Raw genomic sequence first — 16,240 nt, forward strand, 5'->3', positions numbered from 1 at the left:
GCTTAAATAACATCTCTTCAGATAGATTTTCCTTATGACCTTACTCAGGTAGGATTTCCATCCTCAATTACCTGTTGGATTGTCCCATTACCCTGTTTTCTTTGTAACACTAATCCCAGTTTGTGGCGTCCCCCCCAGTTTTATGGAGAATTGACATACATCACTGTATGAGTTTACGGTGGACAGCACAATGGTTTGATTTACATATTATTAAATGATACAACAGGTTGAGCTAACATCCATCTTCTCATATAAACACAATAAAAAGAAAAAAAAATTTCTCCTTGTGATGAGCATTCTTAGGATTTACTCTCTTAACTTTCCTATGTACCATACAGCAGTATTAGCTATAGTCATCATGATATACACTTACTTGGTCTTTTTTACTGAGATCTTCTCTCCCACGTCTCACGAGGCAGGGAATCTGTGTTACTTACCTGTGAACACTCTGTAGTGACTAGAACAGAACCTCCTCTCACGGACGAGGGCTACGAATGTCTGGTTCACCACTGTGTTCTTAGCACCTAGGACACACCCGGGTATTTAACAAATGTTTACTGAATGAACAAACACATTATCTCCTCAAGAAATACTTATTATAGGGAACTGATCTGAAAACTCAAGGGCTTTCTTTCCTTGGATCCTGTATGTCCAGATTCCTATCATTTAATGCTTAGCTTTTGTATTGCAAAGTATCTCTTTGGTCACTTCCCCAGTTAAGGAAGAGAGAAATATTCTGTAATAACCTAAATGGGAAAAGAATTTGAAAAGGAATAGATATATGTATATGTATAACTGAATCACTTTGCTGTACACCTGAAACTAACACAGTTATTCAACTATACTCCAATATAAAATAAAAATTTAAAAAAAATAAAGGAAGAGAGAAATCCCAAGTCCTGTCTCCTTAGTAATTCAGTTTCTAACTCTGATCCTATATAATACAAAATTGGGACTTAAAAAAAAAAGAGGTTCATTTCCCCTGGAATTATAAAATACATGCTTCCTGAAAGAATTCGAGAAGTAGAAAAACGGAAAAAAAACCCCAAACCCAAAACAAAAAACCGTAAAATCTCATAATCAACCAATCCAGAAAAAAACCACCAACTGTCACATAGAAATGGAATATTGGTTACAAATCCAGTGCCAGCCCCTCTTGTGCCATGGTGCTCTTAAAAGCATTTCCAATTTGTCTGTCTTGTGTTTCTAAATAGTTTATATTTGCCGTTATACTGGGATAATGAAAATCTTGCAAGTGAGTTGGAGTGAAAGACTTTTTTTTTTTAACCCACAACAGCCCACAATGATCTGGTTGGTTAGAATAAATCTTTACAGGATATTCTCTTTATGCACATTGCCTGCTTCAGATAAGCTAATAATATTAAAAGAAACAAAACAAAAAGACGACAACTTCTCAGATATAGATGCAACTTTATTCATACATAAAAAAAACACACCTCAGGAATTCTTCTTTTCTAAAAACAGTCTTTTAATTGTAAAGTTCAAAATGAAAAGATTGAAAGGGGCAGTGTATAGCTTTTTAATTTTGTACATACTCTAGTCACGGTTAATATTTAAGCTGCAAAAAAATATACCTCTCCTATAATAGGAAATGCATGACCTTTTGTAACTGCAGACTAAAATCACATGATGGTGTCAAAAGCCAAAGTAAAAAAACTAACAGTCTGAAGTAGGAGACTTGGTACTGATGTTACATGGGTACTATCCTAGCTACTTCCCCCATGGTGACTCTTCCTCTTAGGTATACAACTCAACAGAGACTGTTTTTTGTGAACAATACTTGTCATTGCCATGGAAAAAGTGAAGAGAAGTGATAAGGGCTCCTGTAAATAGTCTAAAAACTATCTCCCACGACCATACATTTTTAAGTAATATATAATGTTAACATTATCCACCCTATATAAGAAACAAAAAGTTCTAAGATGTTTCAGCATCAAATAATTTATATGATAACTGTTAACCTATTCTGGAGCATGTAGGCCTCAGTACCATCTAAAGCCCAACCTTACTTCTAAAAAAAATCATTAATTCAAAGAACCATAAAATGTTCAAGTGATAAATGTCAAGTAGCTGCTACATCTGAACAAGATAAAAAACTCTTAGAAAACCGTAGCTTTTCTTTTCTTTCTCTTTTTGGCATAGGGCTTAATTTATGATATTTTTCCCAACACAAAAAAATTTATCGGATGAGACAGCCTTATTATGGGTGTAGCTACCACCTCTCACCTTTTGTCTCCCCTCCCAATTCCCCCACTTGCTAAAGCCATTTATTTACCAGTAATGTTGTTATTATTTGAAGCATCAAAATCTACCTGAGATGACAATTTAGACAGCTGAACAAAATCATATAATTTCAGGGACAGTGAACTTAAATGTCACCTTCACCAAACAGTAAAGAATGTTAAAATGGCTGCTACCCTCTTTGAACTTAGTGTTGTTCTTTTTTCTTCTTCATTTTTAAGTTTCAAAAGAGGTTACAGCTCTACAAAATTTGGCTGAGAAGTACAGAAAATTAAAACGTTCTTAGCAGAAAATGTCAGCAATCCCAATTTTCTGCCAAATGGAGAGGAGAATTGATTTACCAGGCCTTTTGCAACTTTGGAAGAGGGAAGGGAAAAAAATGAAGACCACCTGTCTATCCTGTTCAGATAGCTACTTTCTTCTTTTATTGCCAATGTAGTTATATTGGGTTTGGTCTCTCCATGGGGCAAAAACCTCTGGCTTGGCCTCACATTTCGTTAAAACTGTCCTCAGGGTGGCACAAAAGAGCATTAGACCTGAGGTACCATGTAAGGTGGTCACTCATGGAAAGTATTAATATTTTCTCCCTTTTGTTAAGGTCACAGACATTCCAAGGGTGATGGAAGAAATAGTAAATACGTACTAGAGAAATATCCCTATCTACCTTCAGGTGAGGAAAGCAAAGCAAAAGTAAGTATCCAAAGATGACACTTTTACATTAAAAATAGCAAAATTTCTCAAAAATATATATTAGGAATTTACATAAAGATGAGGAACTAGAAAACATTTCTTCCTTTCGTCAGGGAAAAAAATCATAACAAAATTAATGAAAGTAATAGATGCTCCTGTACAAAGTTTTGTGTTCAGAAAATATCATCCACTAAAAATGACATCTTTGGTCAAAAGGTAGCTCTGTTCAATCTGCTTAGACTAGACTCTTTCAATTTGCTTAGGAGAAAAATTCATCTTATAAATAGTAACACTCTTTGAGTAGGTTACGGTTATGGAGGATCATTGTACTTCTATGATCAGGAGAAAAATCTGTCACATAAGTTGACTGAACAGTTTACTCAATTTTCATGAAGCCTAGATGAGCTAGGACTCAGAATCTTTTTTCATTAAAACCGTGTGCTTCATCAAAACTAGAGCACAGAAGTAGCAGAACAATCGGGATTAATCTGTAAGAAAATATAACTTCCAGAATTTGAATTTAAGCTTTAACTATTAAGAGTTTTGTTTAACATCTTAAGGGGCAGTGCTTAAAGCATCACAAACTTACAATACTACAATACTCCATCGGTGGTTTTTTTTTTTTTTAACATCTTTATTGGAGTATAATTGCTTTACAATGTTGTGTCAGTTGCTGCTGTACAACAAAGTGTATCAGCTATACATATACATATGTTCCCATATCTCTTCCCTCTTGCGTCTCCCTCCCACCCTCCTTATCCCACCCCTCTAGGTGGTCACAAAGCACCGAGCTCATCTCCCCGTGCTATGCAGCTGCTTCCCACTAGTTACCTATTTTACATTTGGTAGTGTATAGATGTCCATGCCACTCTCTCACTTCGTCCCAGCTTACATCAGGGCGGTTTTGATTACAGTTTCCATTTCCATTTTTGTATTCAGGGATTATGAGTTTGATTTTTTTAAAAAGTAACTTATGATTGATATAAAAGACCTGTCCCCAATAAATTAGCTAAAGCATGTTAAATATAAATGAATCAAGTCAGATCATCCCAAAGCAGGTTAAAGACTTAGAAAGCTTTGGTGGAGATCACAGAGACCAGGTCTCAGACTTCACACTGGTAACGGTTAACGGTGTTCTCTTGTCCCTCAGATTGCCTTCCCTTGAAATACTTACTGAAGTTGGAAAAATCAAAATAGTTTTTCCTTAGCACATGAAATAATGCAGAGGTCCCTCTTTCTGACTTAGAAACAAACAAACCAAAAAATCCAAACCACAGATAAAAAGCCCTGATTGCCACAACAAGCAAATTGATAACAAAATGGACAAAACCTCCATACTCTCTATTTTCAAGTAAATGTTGTGTATTCACTGGCTGCAGTTTAGAGGGAAACCCAAACAATTTCAAATTCATGGATTCACTGTGAGGACCCGACACACTCACTCAGGGCAAGTTCATAATATCTGATGAGAGAGTCTGAGCTGTGGGAGAGACTCAGTGGATGGTCCTGACCAGATCTTAACTGGGCACTTGTGAAATTAGGGAGTGGCGGGGAGGGGGGGAATCCTCAAAAAAATTACTTGAAGAAAAGCCCACATTTCCTTAGAAGCCAAAGACACATAAAATTCTACTCTACATTAAGACACACTGATTTCATGTTTCCACGTGACTTTAAAGGACGCGTGGTTTGTAAGACTAAAGTAATCCTCTAATCTTAAGAAACTCAAAATATATGGAAGAAAGATGGACAGACAGAAAAAAAGAGTATTCTTCAACTCTTCTTCATTGCACAGGGAAATCCCCCTGAAGTAAGAATAAGAAAATTCAGTAAGTTGGAAAATATTTCTCACTTTAACCGTAGTTTCCCTGAAAGTCACATTTTAATACTGATGTAGGTTTCATACAATTAAAAATCACAAAGATTTTAAGAAGCAACCTTAGCTTTTCTATAATCACCATTACGAACCCTTGTCAGTTCGGGCTATGTATGAGTGATGTAACGGTTTTGAACCTTAACCTACAGAGAACATTTCAAAAGCAATGAACATCTTTTGTGATCTTGTTTAACATAAAAAGACTGCTAGCAAAGCTCATTCTTTAATAAAGCATAGTTACCCAAGCTTCAAACCACGCTTTCCTTTGCCATGCCTCACAAATGAAAAGCTTTTATTTTAGCATTTTGAATACTAATGCCCTGTTAGGTTATTATGAGGACAAGACTACTTTCCCAGTATACAACATTTTTTATTCCACAAGGCTGAATTTTCAAATCTCACAGTTTACTTAGAAAATAAAGATCTGCAGCTTTATAATCTACTTTATTATAAAAGGAAATAAATTTTTACAGTTATATGTAACAGAGTATTTAGAAAAGTTCAAATTTATCAGTACGAAAATATACCTCACTGAAATATACTTACTTATAAAAACATATTGCCTTTGCCATGTGAAAACCTGGTGTTTAGTTCCCTAGATTTCTTTATCAGGGCTTTTTTCTGAGCTTCATCAAACCGATGAACTTTGAGGTCCATATCACGGTTAAATGGTATTCTTTCTTGGGGCTTATTTTTATCTTCAGCAGCCTTATTCTTTAGTTTTTTCTGATGAATGTCCATAAGAGATTCTGACCTTTTTGATTCCTGGGGAGAGCAAGACAGTAGAAAGAAAAATCTTATATAGGTCATTGACAGAATATAATCATGAAACAAAAGAATGAAGTAGTAATGGTAAACGTTAAGGAGGGCTATTTACAAACCCAATAGGTTTTTCCAAATCTAAGACAGCATCTCTGAAGAAAATGTGTTATCAGAGGCAAATTCAATTAGACCAAAATGAAGGTATCTACCAACTATATGCCACACAATAAAAGAAGAGCAAGATGGAGAGTAAACTAATGTTTAAATAACCATCATGAAAATCATTGTGTGATTAGTCAACATTAGAGTCTGAACCAAGAACACAGGTGAGAAAGAAGAGCAATTACTTTCTCACTTGGGAGCCCGGTTAAAGCTTCATGGATGGGCTGGTCCGTGAACCCTGAACGGGTGGAACTGAAGAGATGGGCACTGCCAGGCTGAAGCTAAAGCAAGTGCAAAGCAGAATAACCACGGCACAGAGATGACAAAATCCAAGGCCGGTGCAGGAAAAGCTGGCATAGTCTGTGTGCCAAGAGAATTTTTGTCCTTTCAGCTTTATCTCTTTCACTTTCTTTCTTTTTAGCTGGGGTAGGTGCTCACATTTTCTTTTTCTTTTTCTTTTTCTTAAATTGAACTATAGCTGATTTACAATACATTAGTTTCACAGTTTCAAATATATCTAGTAGGATGAGGTCTGAGCAAAGTCAACTGGTTTCATAAATTGGAGATTCTTTACAAACCTTTTGGTATTGGTTAAACTAAAAGACAGAACAGCCCTGGATTGGAGAAGCAGGGAATGGGATGCAGGAGTAGATGCAGGTAGTACAGACCAGCAGCCAACAAACTGCGATGTATGTATCCTTGGGGGCCACACGGAGTGGATTCCACAGGGTATGAAGGCATGGAGAATTTCAACGTTACCTACCCATGATTCTCAACTTCTTAGCCTCACTTAAAGCTGACTTGCCTGGTAATGCATCTCGTGAGGATGTCTCCCCTTTCATTACAGCCCTTTCCCATTTAACAAAGGAGAGGCCTTTCAGAATCTTATTACAGAATGTTGTCTTGGACAGCAAGTCTCCAGAGCATCAAATAAAAAACCTGAAATACTGTATGAATGAAACTTCCTCTAATCAAGGAGCTGTAAACCCAGGAGGCTTTGTGTCCTTTTGTGTCTCAAACATATTTCTCTTAAGAGCGTAATGTCCTTTTGGAATGGGTAGTTTGGCTCTTGTTGGAATGTTCTGAATTCAGATATACTGCAGAATGGGGCAATGAAAGAAAAGACGATTTTTGCTTAACAACCACATCTCTTCCAGGCCCTGCCTCCTGCCAGAGAATATATTTGAGAGCAAAGACATAAGGAGAGCTCAGTAAAAGCAAAATAACCGGTAAGAAACGATGAAGGTGACAGCATTTTATTTCATCAGACGACAAACTCATGGCGCCTACCCACCTACGTTACAATTCAGAAGTGTCACAGGAATGATCATAATCACATCTATTAGAACAGAGAAATGAAGTCAGACTTTCTCACAGAAAGTCAGTGTCAATCACCTGTCTGATTTGACAATGAGGTCTGACTTTATCAGTTAAGTTATGTGGTTGCTATTTCCTATAAACTGAGCTCTATCTGGATGCTGTATTAGTAAATATTTATTTGAATTAGCACTATTTCCATGTTCCCAATCCCTCTCACTTCATAAATTGGTCATTTCATAAACCTTGGTAAAGTCTTTAGGAAACAAATTGATTTGCAAGTTAAGTGCTTTTGAATTCTTTATTATTTTATTTTTTTTTGCGGTACGCGGGCCTCACTGCTGTGGCCTCTCCCGTTGCGGGGCACAGGCTCCAGACACGCAGGCTCAGCGGCCATGGCTCACGGGCCCAGCCGCTCCGCGGCATGTGGGATCTTCCCGGACCGGGGCACAAACCCGCATCCCCTGCATCGGCAGGCGGACTCTCAACCACTGCGCCACCAGGGAAGCCCCGAATTCTTTATTTTTAATGAAAACTGGAGGTGAAAAAAAATCAAATGTTGCTAAGAAAAAAATAACCTATCAATACACATAGCATGGAGAAACAGTTAAGAACTAAAGTTCTGCATTTGGAAAAATCTGGTTAGCAATAATGGTGCTGACATTTTCAACACTGGTGACCTTAGGCAAGTTTTTTAAGCCTCAATTTCTCAGCTGTAAGATAATAAATCATAATAGTAATAATGTCTAAATATTTGGATGAGTTAGGAGTTAAGTCATCTAATGAATACAAAGGATTTAGTAGTGTGGCAGGGTTCATAAGAATCAGTCAAGGGACTTCCCTGGTGGCACAGTGGTTAAGAATCCGCCTGCCAATGCAGGCGACATGGGTTCGAGCCCTGGTCTGGGAAGATACCACATGCCGCGGAGCAACTAAGCACGTGAGCCACAACTATTGAGCCTGCGCTCCTGAGCCGGTGAGCCACAACTACTGAGCCCGTGAGCCACAACTACTGAGCCCGTGCGCCTAGAGCCCGTGCTCCGCAACAAGAGAAGCCACCGCAATGAGAAGCCTGCGTACCGCTTGAAGAGTAGCCCTCGCTCACTGCTACTAGAGAAAGCCTACGCGCAGCAACAAAGACCCAACGCGGGCTGCCCTGGTAGCGCAGTGGTTGAGAGTCCGCCTGCCGATGCAGGGGAAACGGGTTCGTGCCCCAGTCCGGGAAGATCCCACATGCCTCGGAGCGGCTGGGCCCGTGAGCCATGGCCGCTGAGCCTGCACATCCGGAGCCTGTGCTCTGCAACGGGAGAGGCCACAACAGTGAGAGGCCCGTGTACCGCTTAAAAAAAAACAAAAAACAAAAAAACAAAAAAACGCCCTGTTCAGGGGAGCTGGAGAGTCAGGGCACTATAGCCCTTCCTCACTCTCTTTACTCTGTCCCTCAGTATCCAGTAGGGTGGCAATGCTGCCAGCTTGTGCCGTTTGGAAAAAAGATGGAAAAAGGTCCTCAGCTGAGAAGTTATTAAATGTCTAGCCATTCTGAATGCAAAAAAAAAAAGACCAATGTGAAAAAAAATCAAAGTTGAGAGAGTGCTGACAGTTGAGAGATCATTAATAGTAATTTTTTGTTAATAGATCATTATAAGGTTTAAGTAAGTAACTAGAAATCACCCCAAAGGCCAATTCATGTAGAGATCAATTTGCTAAATGACTGGTTTGCTGATTTATCAAATTTAATCATTTAACAAAAATGTGTAGGTTTTATATTAATTTACAAAAAGCCAGGGCAATTTATTTTGAATGGGCTAGTTTTTCAGCAGTTTTTGAAAATTCATGCTAAGATTCTAGTTGTTTGGTTTTTATTTTGCCTTCATGGTAATATTTTAAAGAGTGTTCAATTTATCAATACTAAGAGTTATAAGGTGGTTTAGTCTTAAGACTATATTAATATTTTGAAAACTATATCTCATAAGTAACCAACATTTCGGCATAAGATTAGAATGCTCATTTTTTGGATGTGTTTTAAAATAAATTGCAGACACTGCTACATGTATCCCTAGTATTTCAGCATGATTTCACTAACTAGAGTTCAGTATTTGTTTGCAGTTTTTTCTTTTAAAGTAAATTTACATACAATGAAATGCACAAATCTTAATACTACATTCACTGAGTTTTACAATTCAAACTCCTAGCAATTTCTGGAACATATTTCCATCACCTCAGAAAGCTCTGTATGCCCCTTCCTAGTCCATCTCCACAATCCCCCTCCAACAACAACTATTCTGATTCTTTTCCCACCATAGATTCATTTTGCTTATTGTAGAGCTTCATATAAATGGAATCATACAGTAGTACTTGGGTAGGAAGTCTTGCGTAAGACTCCCTTCGCTCAGCATAATGACTTTGAGATTAATCCACGTTGTTGCATTTATTTGTAATTTGTTCCTTTTTATTGCCGAGTAGTATTTTATCATGAACACAGTTTGGCTTTTTCTTTCTCTCACTGATGGACAGCCAGGTTGCTTGAAGAATTTAGCTGTTATGAATAAAGCTTCTATGAACATTCCTGTATAAGTCTTTTTGAAGCTATTATGAGTGAATCACGCTCGAGTTTGCGAAAACATGTTTTCATCTGTCTTACATAAACACCCAGGGGTGGAGTTGCAGGGTCATAGGTTAGGTGTTCGTTTAGTTTTATAAGAAATGCCTGTTTGGAAAAAGGCACAGCTTGTTAATTTTCAGCCATTCTTCCTTTCTAACATAACTCATTACAGCTATAAATTTTGCCTCTAAGTACCACTTTATGTTACATCTCACACATTTTGATATGTTGTACTGAATATTTTTTTATCATTCAGGTTTAGGTATTTTCTAACTTCCATTATCATGTCTTCTTTGATGTAAAGTTTAAATTTTGAATTTTCTAATTTCCAGTTGTGTAGGGCTTTTAAGTTAATATGAAGTTTAACTTAAATTCTTTGTGGTGCCTGAATGATGGTGATTCTTTCAATTTTGTTGAGACTTGACTTTGAGCTGGTCAGTTTTCAAAGATGTTCCATTTGGGTTGGGTTTCTGGTCAGTTTCCAACTATGTTCCAGGTATGCTTCACTGCTTGTGGTACTGGTCTATATATGCCCAATAAATCATGCTAACTATATTTTTAATGCTTATGGAAATTTTCATGAACTAATATGCTAGGAACAGAAGGTAATTTTCCTGAATACCTTTCAGGGACCAAAGGGTTCAATGGTTTACATTTATTCTTTGAGCTGGAACACTAGTGGGTTTTTTTTTTGTTTTTTTTGTTTCTTTTTTTTTTTTATGAGTAAGAAACTATTACAAAATAATAATATGCCCAATGAATACTGACTGTTTAGTTTATAAATTTAGATTGAACCATATTTTAAATTTTTATATTTATATAGATTTATATTTTTCTCCCATATTTAAATCATTACATCAAACATTCCAAATCAGCTTACAATTTAAAATGTATGAATTGGGCTCTCTAGGAGTTAGTAGGGCTCTTATTTTATAATGATGTGCTATCCATCTCTAGGAATTGAATTTCTGATATATGACTTAAGTAAAAAGTGAACTGAAAATGTTATGAGATGCATTTAAAAAGCCTAAAGGACTACACACACACACACACATATACACATACACACAAGAGTATTTTTCAGAACAGAAGTATAGAAAAAGACTGAGATGAAAAGGAAGACTAAGAAAGAGAAACAAGAAAAAGAGAAAAAATGAGAAGAGCATTAAAAGATGGGAAAAAATGAAAGGCCATATATTTTATCCCCTGACTTACATTGTATGCGGATACCTGCTCGACCAATCTCTTTTCCGTTCCTGTCAATATATGTTCTTCATCCTTCTTATTGAATGACTTTCTTGCTTCTGGTGTCTCCTGAGGAACGAACACAGAAAACACATTACTAAACCATATAATTGAGAAAATAAAAAAGAAATACTATTATTTTAACTCAGATTGAGTAATAGGAGACTAAACGAAGCCAGGCCCGTTGAATCTCTTCCCACTAGAAATGTTAATATACTTGATAAGGGATCTGTTAGTGTCCTACTCTAACATTTGCCTGAAAGCAAGAAAAAAACCCCCAAAACCTCTAACCAATCAACTAACCGGATTTTATCAAACTCACGAGATGAAAATGACAAACAATAATGAAATGCAGAAGAGAAAATATGGCTTAAAAAGAAATCTTATATTATCTGTTTTCAAAGCTAGGAAAAGCACTCTTGAGGGAAAAAAAGAAATAAATGGGGTACAGAAAAAATAAAAAGAAAACTATCTTTATTCACAGAGGACATGACTGGAAATGTAGAAAATGCCGAAGAATCTATTAAAAAACTCTTGGCATTAGTAAGCATAAGTGTAGCAAAGCTGCAGGATGCTAGGTCAACATACAAAATATACCAGCAATGGACAATTGGAACTTGAAATTTAAAAAGAAATACCATTTACCATAGCGCGCGCGCGCACACACACACACACACACACACACACACACACACACACACAAATGAAATACTTAGGTAAATTTCCAACAAATTTTAATTAGGAAAAAAAAAGTATTCTGGAGAATATAGTCACAACCAGGAAAGAAGAAGGTCCATATAAAATCAACTGAAAACCACTTTCCTCAAAACATGTTTTTTTTTTTTTTTTTTTTTTTTTTTCTGTACGCGGGCCTCTCACTGCTGTGGCCTCTCCCGTTGCGGAGCACAGGCTCTGGACACACAGGCTCCGCGGCCATGGCTCGCGGGCCCAGCCGCTCCGCGGCATGTGGGATCTTCCGGAATAGGGGCACGAACCCGTGTCCCCTGCATCGGCAGGCGGACTCTCAACCACTGCGCCACCAGGGAAGCCCTCAAAACATGTTTTTATACTGTTGCTGTTTGCTTAAGAAAGCCAAGGAGGTCCCCACACCATTTTTACCTTAATGATGGACTAAAACAACATTGTACTTAATAAATAAAGTATGTTAAAAAACATAGGAGTAGCTCATTTCTTATTTTTCCATAAAAATTTCCCCAGATTCTTTTACTTGTAAAAATTAAGAGAAAAAATGATGTTCTGATAAGATGGAGGTGAAAACCTGACCAGTTAAGAGTTAGTAAATCTAGTCAAGACTGGGAAATGAGAACATAACAGATCTCATTCAATTAATTTATGCATAACACTGCCATTTCTTTCTAAAAAGCCATCTTACTTCATTTGGGCATGTTGGTTAAGTGAATGTGCGAACATTAGTGGTATGAGAGATGAATGCTGGGGAATCAAATATAAAAAAGTAAGATGAAGTGGTGGAGAAAATCTACAAAAAGTTAATTTGGAGAAAGATAAAAAAGGAAACTTGACTAAGATCTGTTACAAAAATCAAAAATTAGTCACAACCTTTATATAGGACAGCTCTGTGACACTACATAACTTGTACCACAAATATAAGTCTGTGGTATTATATGCTGTAATACAGTGTCACATAAAATTTAAGGGGTATTAGTCATCCCTTTGGGAGTCTGTTGTAAACACAGAACAAAACACTTTCAGCCCTGAAAAGAATGACCAGATCTAAAGAACTCAGTCATAGGGCCTAAAATCACCTGAGTTCAAATTATACTGGCTAGTTTCTGTTTGTTCCATTTTTCTGTGGTATTTTTCTTTGAGGAAGACTCCCTGCATATCTGGCTGTAGGCTAGACATCTACTCACATACAATGAGGAACACAAGGACTGGAAAAAGCACGAATAAAAAGTCCATGTAAGCAAGGGGATTAAATGTCTTTTTGGAGACAATCTTAAAGGCTAAATTATAAAAAACGTCAGTATGTTATTTTTATAGAAGACCAGTTAAGAAAGAGCAGACAGGCATTCCAACACTAGTCAATCACGGTGTGTGGCTCACTTCTATACCGTATCTTCTGTTGTCTCTTCTGCCCTCAGGTGTGTTGGTTCACCTTACCTTTCTGCTACAACTCTCAGATTTCCTTGAATCCTCCAGGCAAAGGAGAACTTATGATTTTGCCACATATTCTGCTAAAATGTGGAGATTGCCACATATCATCCACATTTTAAGAATGACACTATTTCACAACCAATTCTCCAATAAAATGAAAGCGCCATAAGGAGCTTTTTCTATTACCTGTGACCAAACAGAATACCTGGCAGAGGAGATATTCAATTTACAGTTACAGAATGAAGATGGAAATCCTCATAATTCTAGGTATTGATGAACAAGATAAACAGAGTTAGGGGCGTGAATTTAAGTCAGAACTGATAAAGCTATAATCATAAGGTGCCACTTAGTCAAGCATTTAAGATTGGAATGGGACATCTAAAGGAAACTGAAACTTTGGGATGGAGTGAATTTAAGGAGTTAGTGCTGAGGACACTGGTTGGACCCCTAACTTACAATGGAATATTTCATAATAAATGGAGAGATCCAAGGAAAGAAAATCTAACAATAATATTTTATGCATACTTTTGTGGGTATTTTTAAAATAAATTATTCAGTGTATTAATGAAAGGGCTTTTTGCCTATCTTGACAGTAATTATGAAGTTTAGTGCACTTGAGCTACTGTTATTTTGAGAGATGGTCCTTATGTATCACTTAACTTGCTAGGTTAATCTGTGCCTTGGCTTGTTCAAGACATTTTAAAAGAAATTTTCATGGAGATAGTATGATGTATAAAGACCAGGGGATTTGGAGTCAGAAAGGTCTAGAAGGGAATTACTGTTCATGACTTACCAGCTTTTAATTCCAGAAAAGGTGACCTCATAGAGGATAGTGTCTCCCTTCATAAAATGAGGTCAGTAAACCTATGTCTCCAGGTTCTCTTGAGATTTAGATGAGACAATTTATTGGGAAATAGTAAGTAAGTACACAGGAAGCAACTGGCGTCACTTTCTTTTAACTTTCCTTCAGGGGAAATCTTTTCCCTTTGGAATCATAATTTAAAAAACAGTACTCTTAAATAATTCTGCCTCCTATTTTTTCAAAATAGAGTCAACATGGACAAAAATAAAGGAACAAACAAACCCTCTTACCTTGGCTTTCCTTTCCCTGTCAGCTGGCATATCTGTCCAGACTGATCGATCTCCAGATTTGTCATCAGCTCTTCTCTTGAAAGCTCTGGGCCCAAGACCAAAGTCTTTCAGCTCTGGAGGAAGCTCAGTCATCCAAGACTCTCTTGTAATTTGTTTAGATGAATCCTTTAAGAGAAATAAAAAGTAAAAAAAAAAAAAAAAAAAAAAAAATTTGCCTTGGAAAATGTGTATATGTGTGCGTGTGTGCACATGTATGTGTGTAGAATACTGTATAAGTGACTATGCTTCTCAACTGAGGCTTGAAAGTTATTTAACAGACTTTAAGAGAAAGGATTTAATAGACTATTTTTTTTGGTCATATATGTTATGAATACTTTTATCTAATTTATTGTTCCTTTGACTTAATGTTATCTGTTGCCATACAGAAATTTTTAAGTAGGCAAAATTTCTACTCTTTTCCTTTTGTAGCTTCTGAATTACCTAGAGCCTAAATTTTTATACACTTACATATGTACATATACATCTTTTTAATGTCTGTTTTTAAAATTGAGATTTTTAATATATTTGGTCAATTTCTCAGAGAAAAGTGTACTATGTATTTAAAACTTACATCGTCTCCTTTAGTCAGTTTTTCTTTCATTCTCTGGGCCCTTTTTTCAAAGTCTGTCGTTACACTAGAGTTAACTGGTCCTTTGGCAGGCATCGGCCCAATAATGTCCTCCTCTTCACTGCTACCTGTTTCCTTCTGAAAATAAGAAAATGATCCTAAATTACTTAAAATTTAACTGTGACTGATAACCTAGAAACAGAACAAAAAGCAAACACTGTGTTGCTGGCTAATCACTGAGCACCTTTCCTGTGCCCTCCTCAAGTGCACCATACAAAAATGACAAATCCAGGGGCTGTGGACTGTCCCACCTCTTCCCTGTGTCCACAGCAGAGCTCATTAACTCATCTCAGTCCTCTTCCTGATGGACATAGATGTGCCCTCACAATTTCTCTGTAATATTCCAGAGAATTATTAATGATTCATCAGAGATGACACAAGTTGAAACCATTTTCTTTCCTGATACAGAAAGAGCTCTTTGGAATAAGAGACACACAAATAAGACATCCTTGGAAGCTGTATCAGCCTTCATGATTTAGTACAGTCCACTGAAACAGAAATGCTGTGCAAAGCCTTACAAAATACTGGCCCGAACGAGTTAATTTGGTTCCCAAAGTATTTCTCTCATTACCCCAAAGACACAATAGTATTGCAATAATTGAATTCAAGTAGTTCTTAGTAAATCATTTTTTGAAGTTAATTTTTTTAAAGAACAGTGATTTTAATTTTTTTTTTTTTTGGCTGCATTGGGTCTTCAATGCTGTGTGTGGGCTTTCTCTAGTTATAGCTAGTGGGGGTTACTCCTCGTTGCGGTGCGTGGGCTTCTCATTGAGGTGGCTTCTCCTGTTGCGGAGCACGGGCTCTAGGCATGCGGGCTTCAGTAGTTGCAGCACATGGGCTCAGTAGTTGCGGTGCACACGGGTTCTAGAATGCAGGCACAGTAGTTGTGGCATATGGGCTTAGTTGCTCTGTGGCATGTGGGATCTTCCTGGACCAGGGCTTGAACCCATGTCCCCTGCATTGGCAGGCGAATTCTTAACCACTGAGCAACCAGGGAAGTCCCATTAGTAAATCATTTTATTAAAGGGTTTTCATGTAAGACTGAGTTAGATGCTATATGCACTTGGGTTTAAAACAGTCCTTGTCAGACACAAAAGACCCTGAAGAGCCAAAGCAGTCTTGAGGGAAAAAAACGGAGCTGGAGGAATCAGACTCCCTGACTTCAGACTATATTACAAAGCTACAGTAATCAAGACAATATGGTACTGGCACAAAAACAGAAATATAGATCAATGGAACAGGAGAGAAAGCCCAGAGATAAACCCACGCACCTATGGTCAACTAATCTATGACAAAGGAGGCAAGGATATACAATGGAGAAAAGACAGTCTCTTCAAAAAGTGGTGCTGGGAAAACTGGACAGCTACATGTAAAATAATGAAATTAGAACACTCTCTAACACCATACACAAAAATAAACTCAAAATGGGTTA

General features: G+C 37.2%; 1 protein-coding gene across 2 annotated transcripts in view; it reads right to left on the minus strand.

The window, feature by feature from the left end:
• Positions 1-509: 509 nt before the first annotated feature.
• The window catches only part of GPALPP1 (GPALPP motifs containing 1), a 33,719-nt gene continuing 17,988 nt past the window's right edge, over positions 510-16,240 (minus strand). The window contains exons 5-9 of one of the 2 annotated variants that reach the window (XM_081214423.1): positions 14,752-14,886; positions 14,142-14,306; positions 10,884-10,982; positions 5,372-5,590; positions 510-524 (exon numbers count right to left, since the gene is read on the minus strand). In XM_081214423.1, coding sequence (XP_081070549.1) covers positions 5,372-5,590; positions 10,884-10,982; positions 14,142-14,306; positions 14,752-14,886 — 618 coding nt within the window. In that variant the 3' untranslated portion in view covers positions 510-524. Of the gene's footprint in view, positions 525-3,048; positions 4,755-5,371; positions 5,591-10,883; positions 10,983-14,141; positions 14,307-14,751; positions 14,887-16,240 lie in introns of those variants that run through there. The other variant, XM_081214422.1, reaches the window with a different exon arrangement.

Source organism: Mesoplodon bidens (genome assembly GCF_964165515.1).
Source record: "Mesoplodon bidens genome assembly, chromosome: 17".
Classification (NCBI taxonomy): domain Eukaryota; kingdom Metazoa; phylum Chordata; class Mammalia; order Artiodactyla; family Ziphiidae; genus Mesoplodon; species Mesoplodon bidens.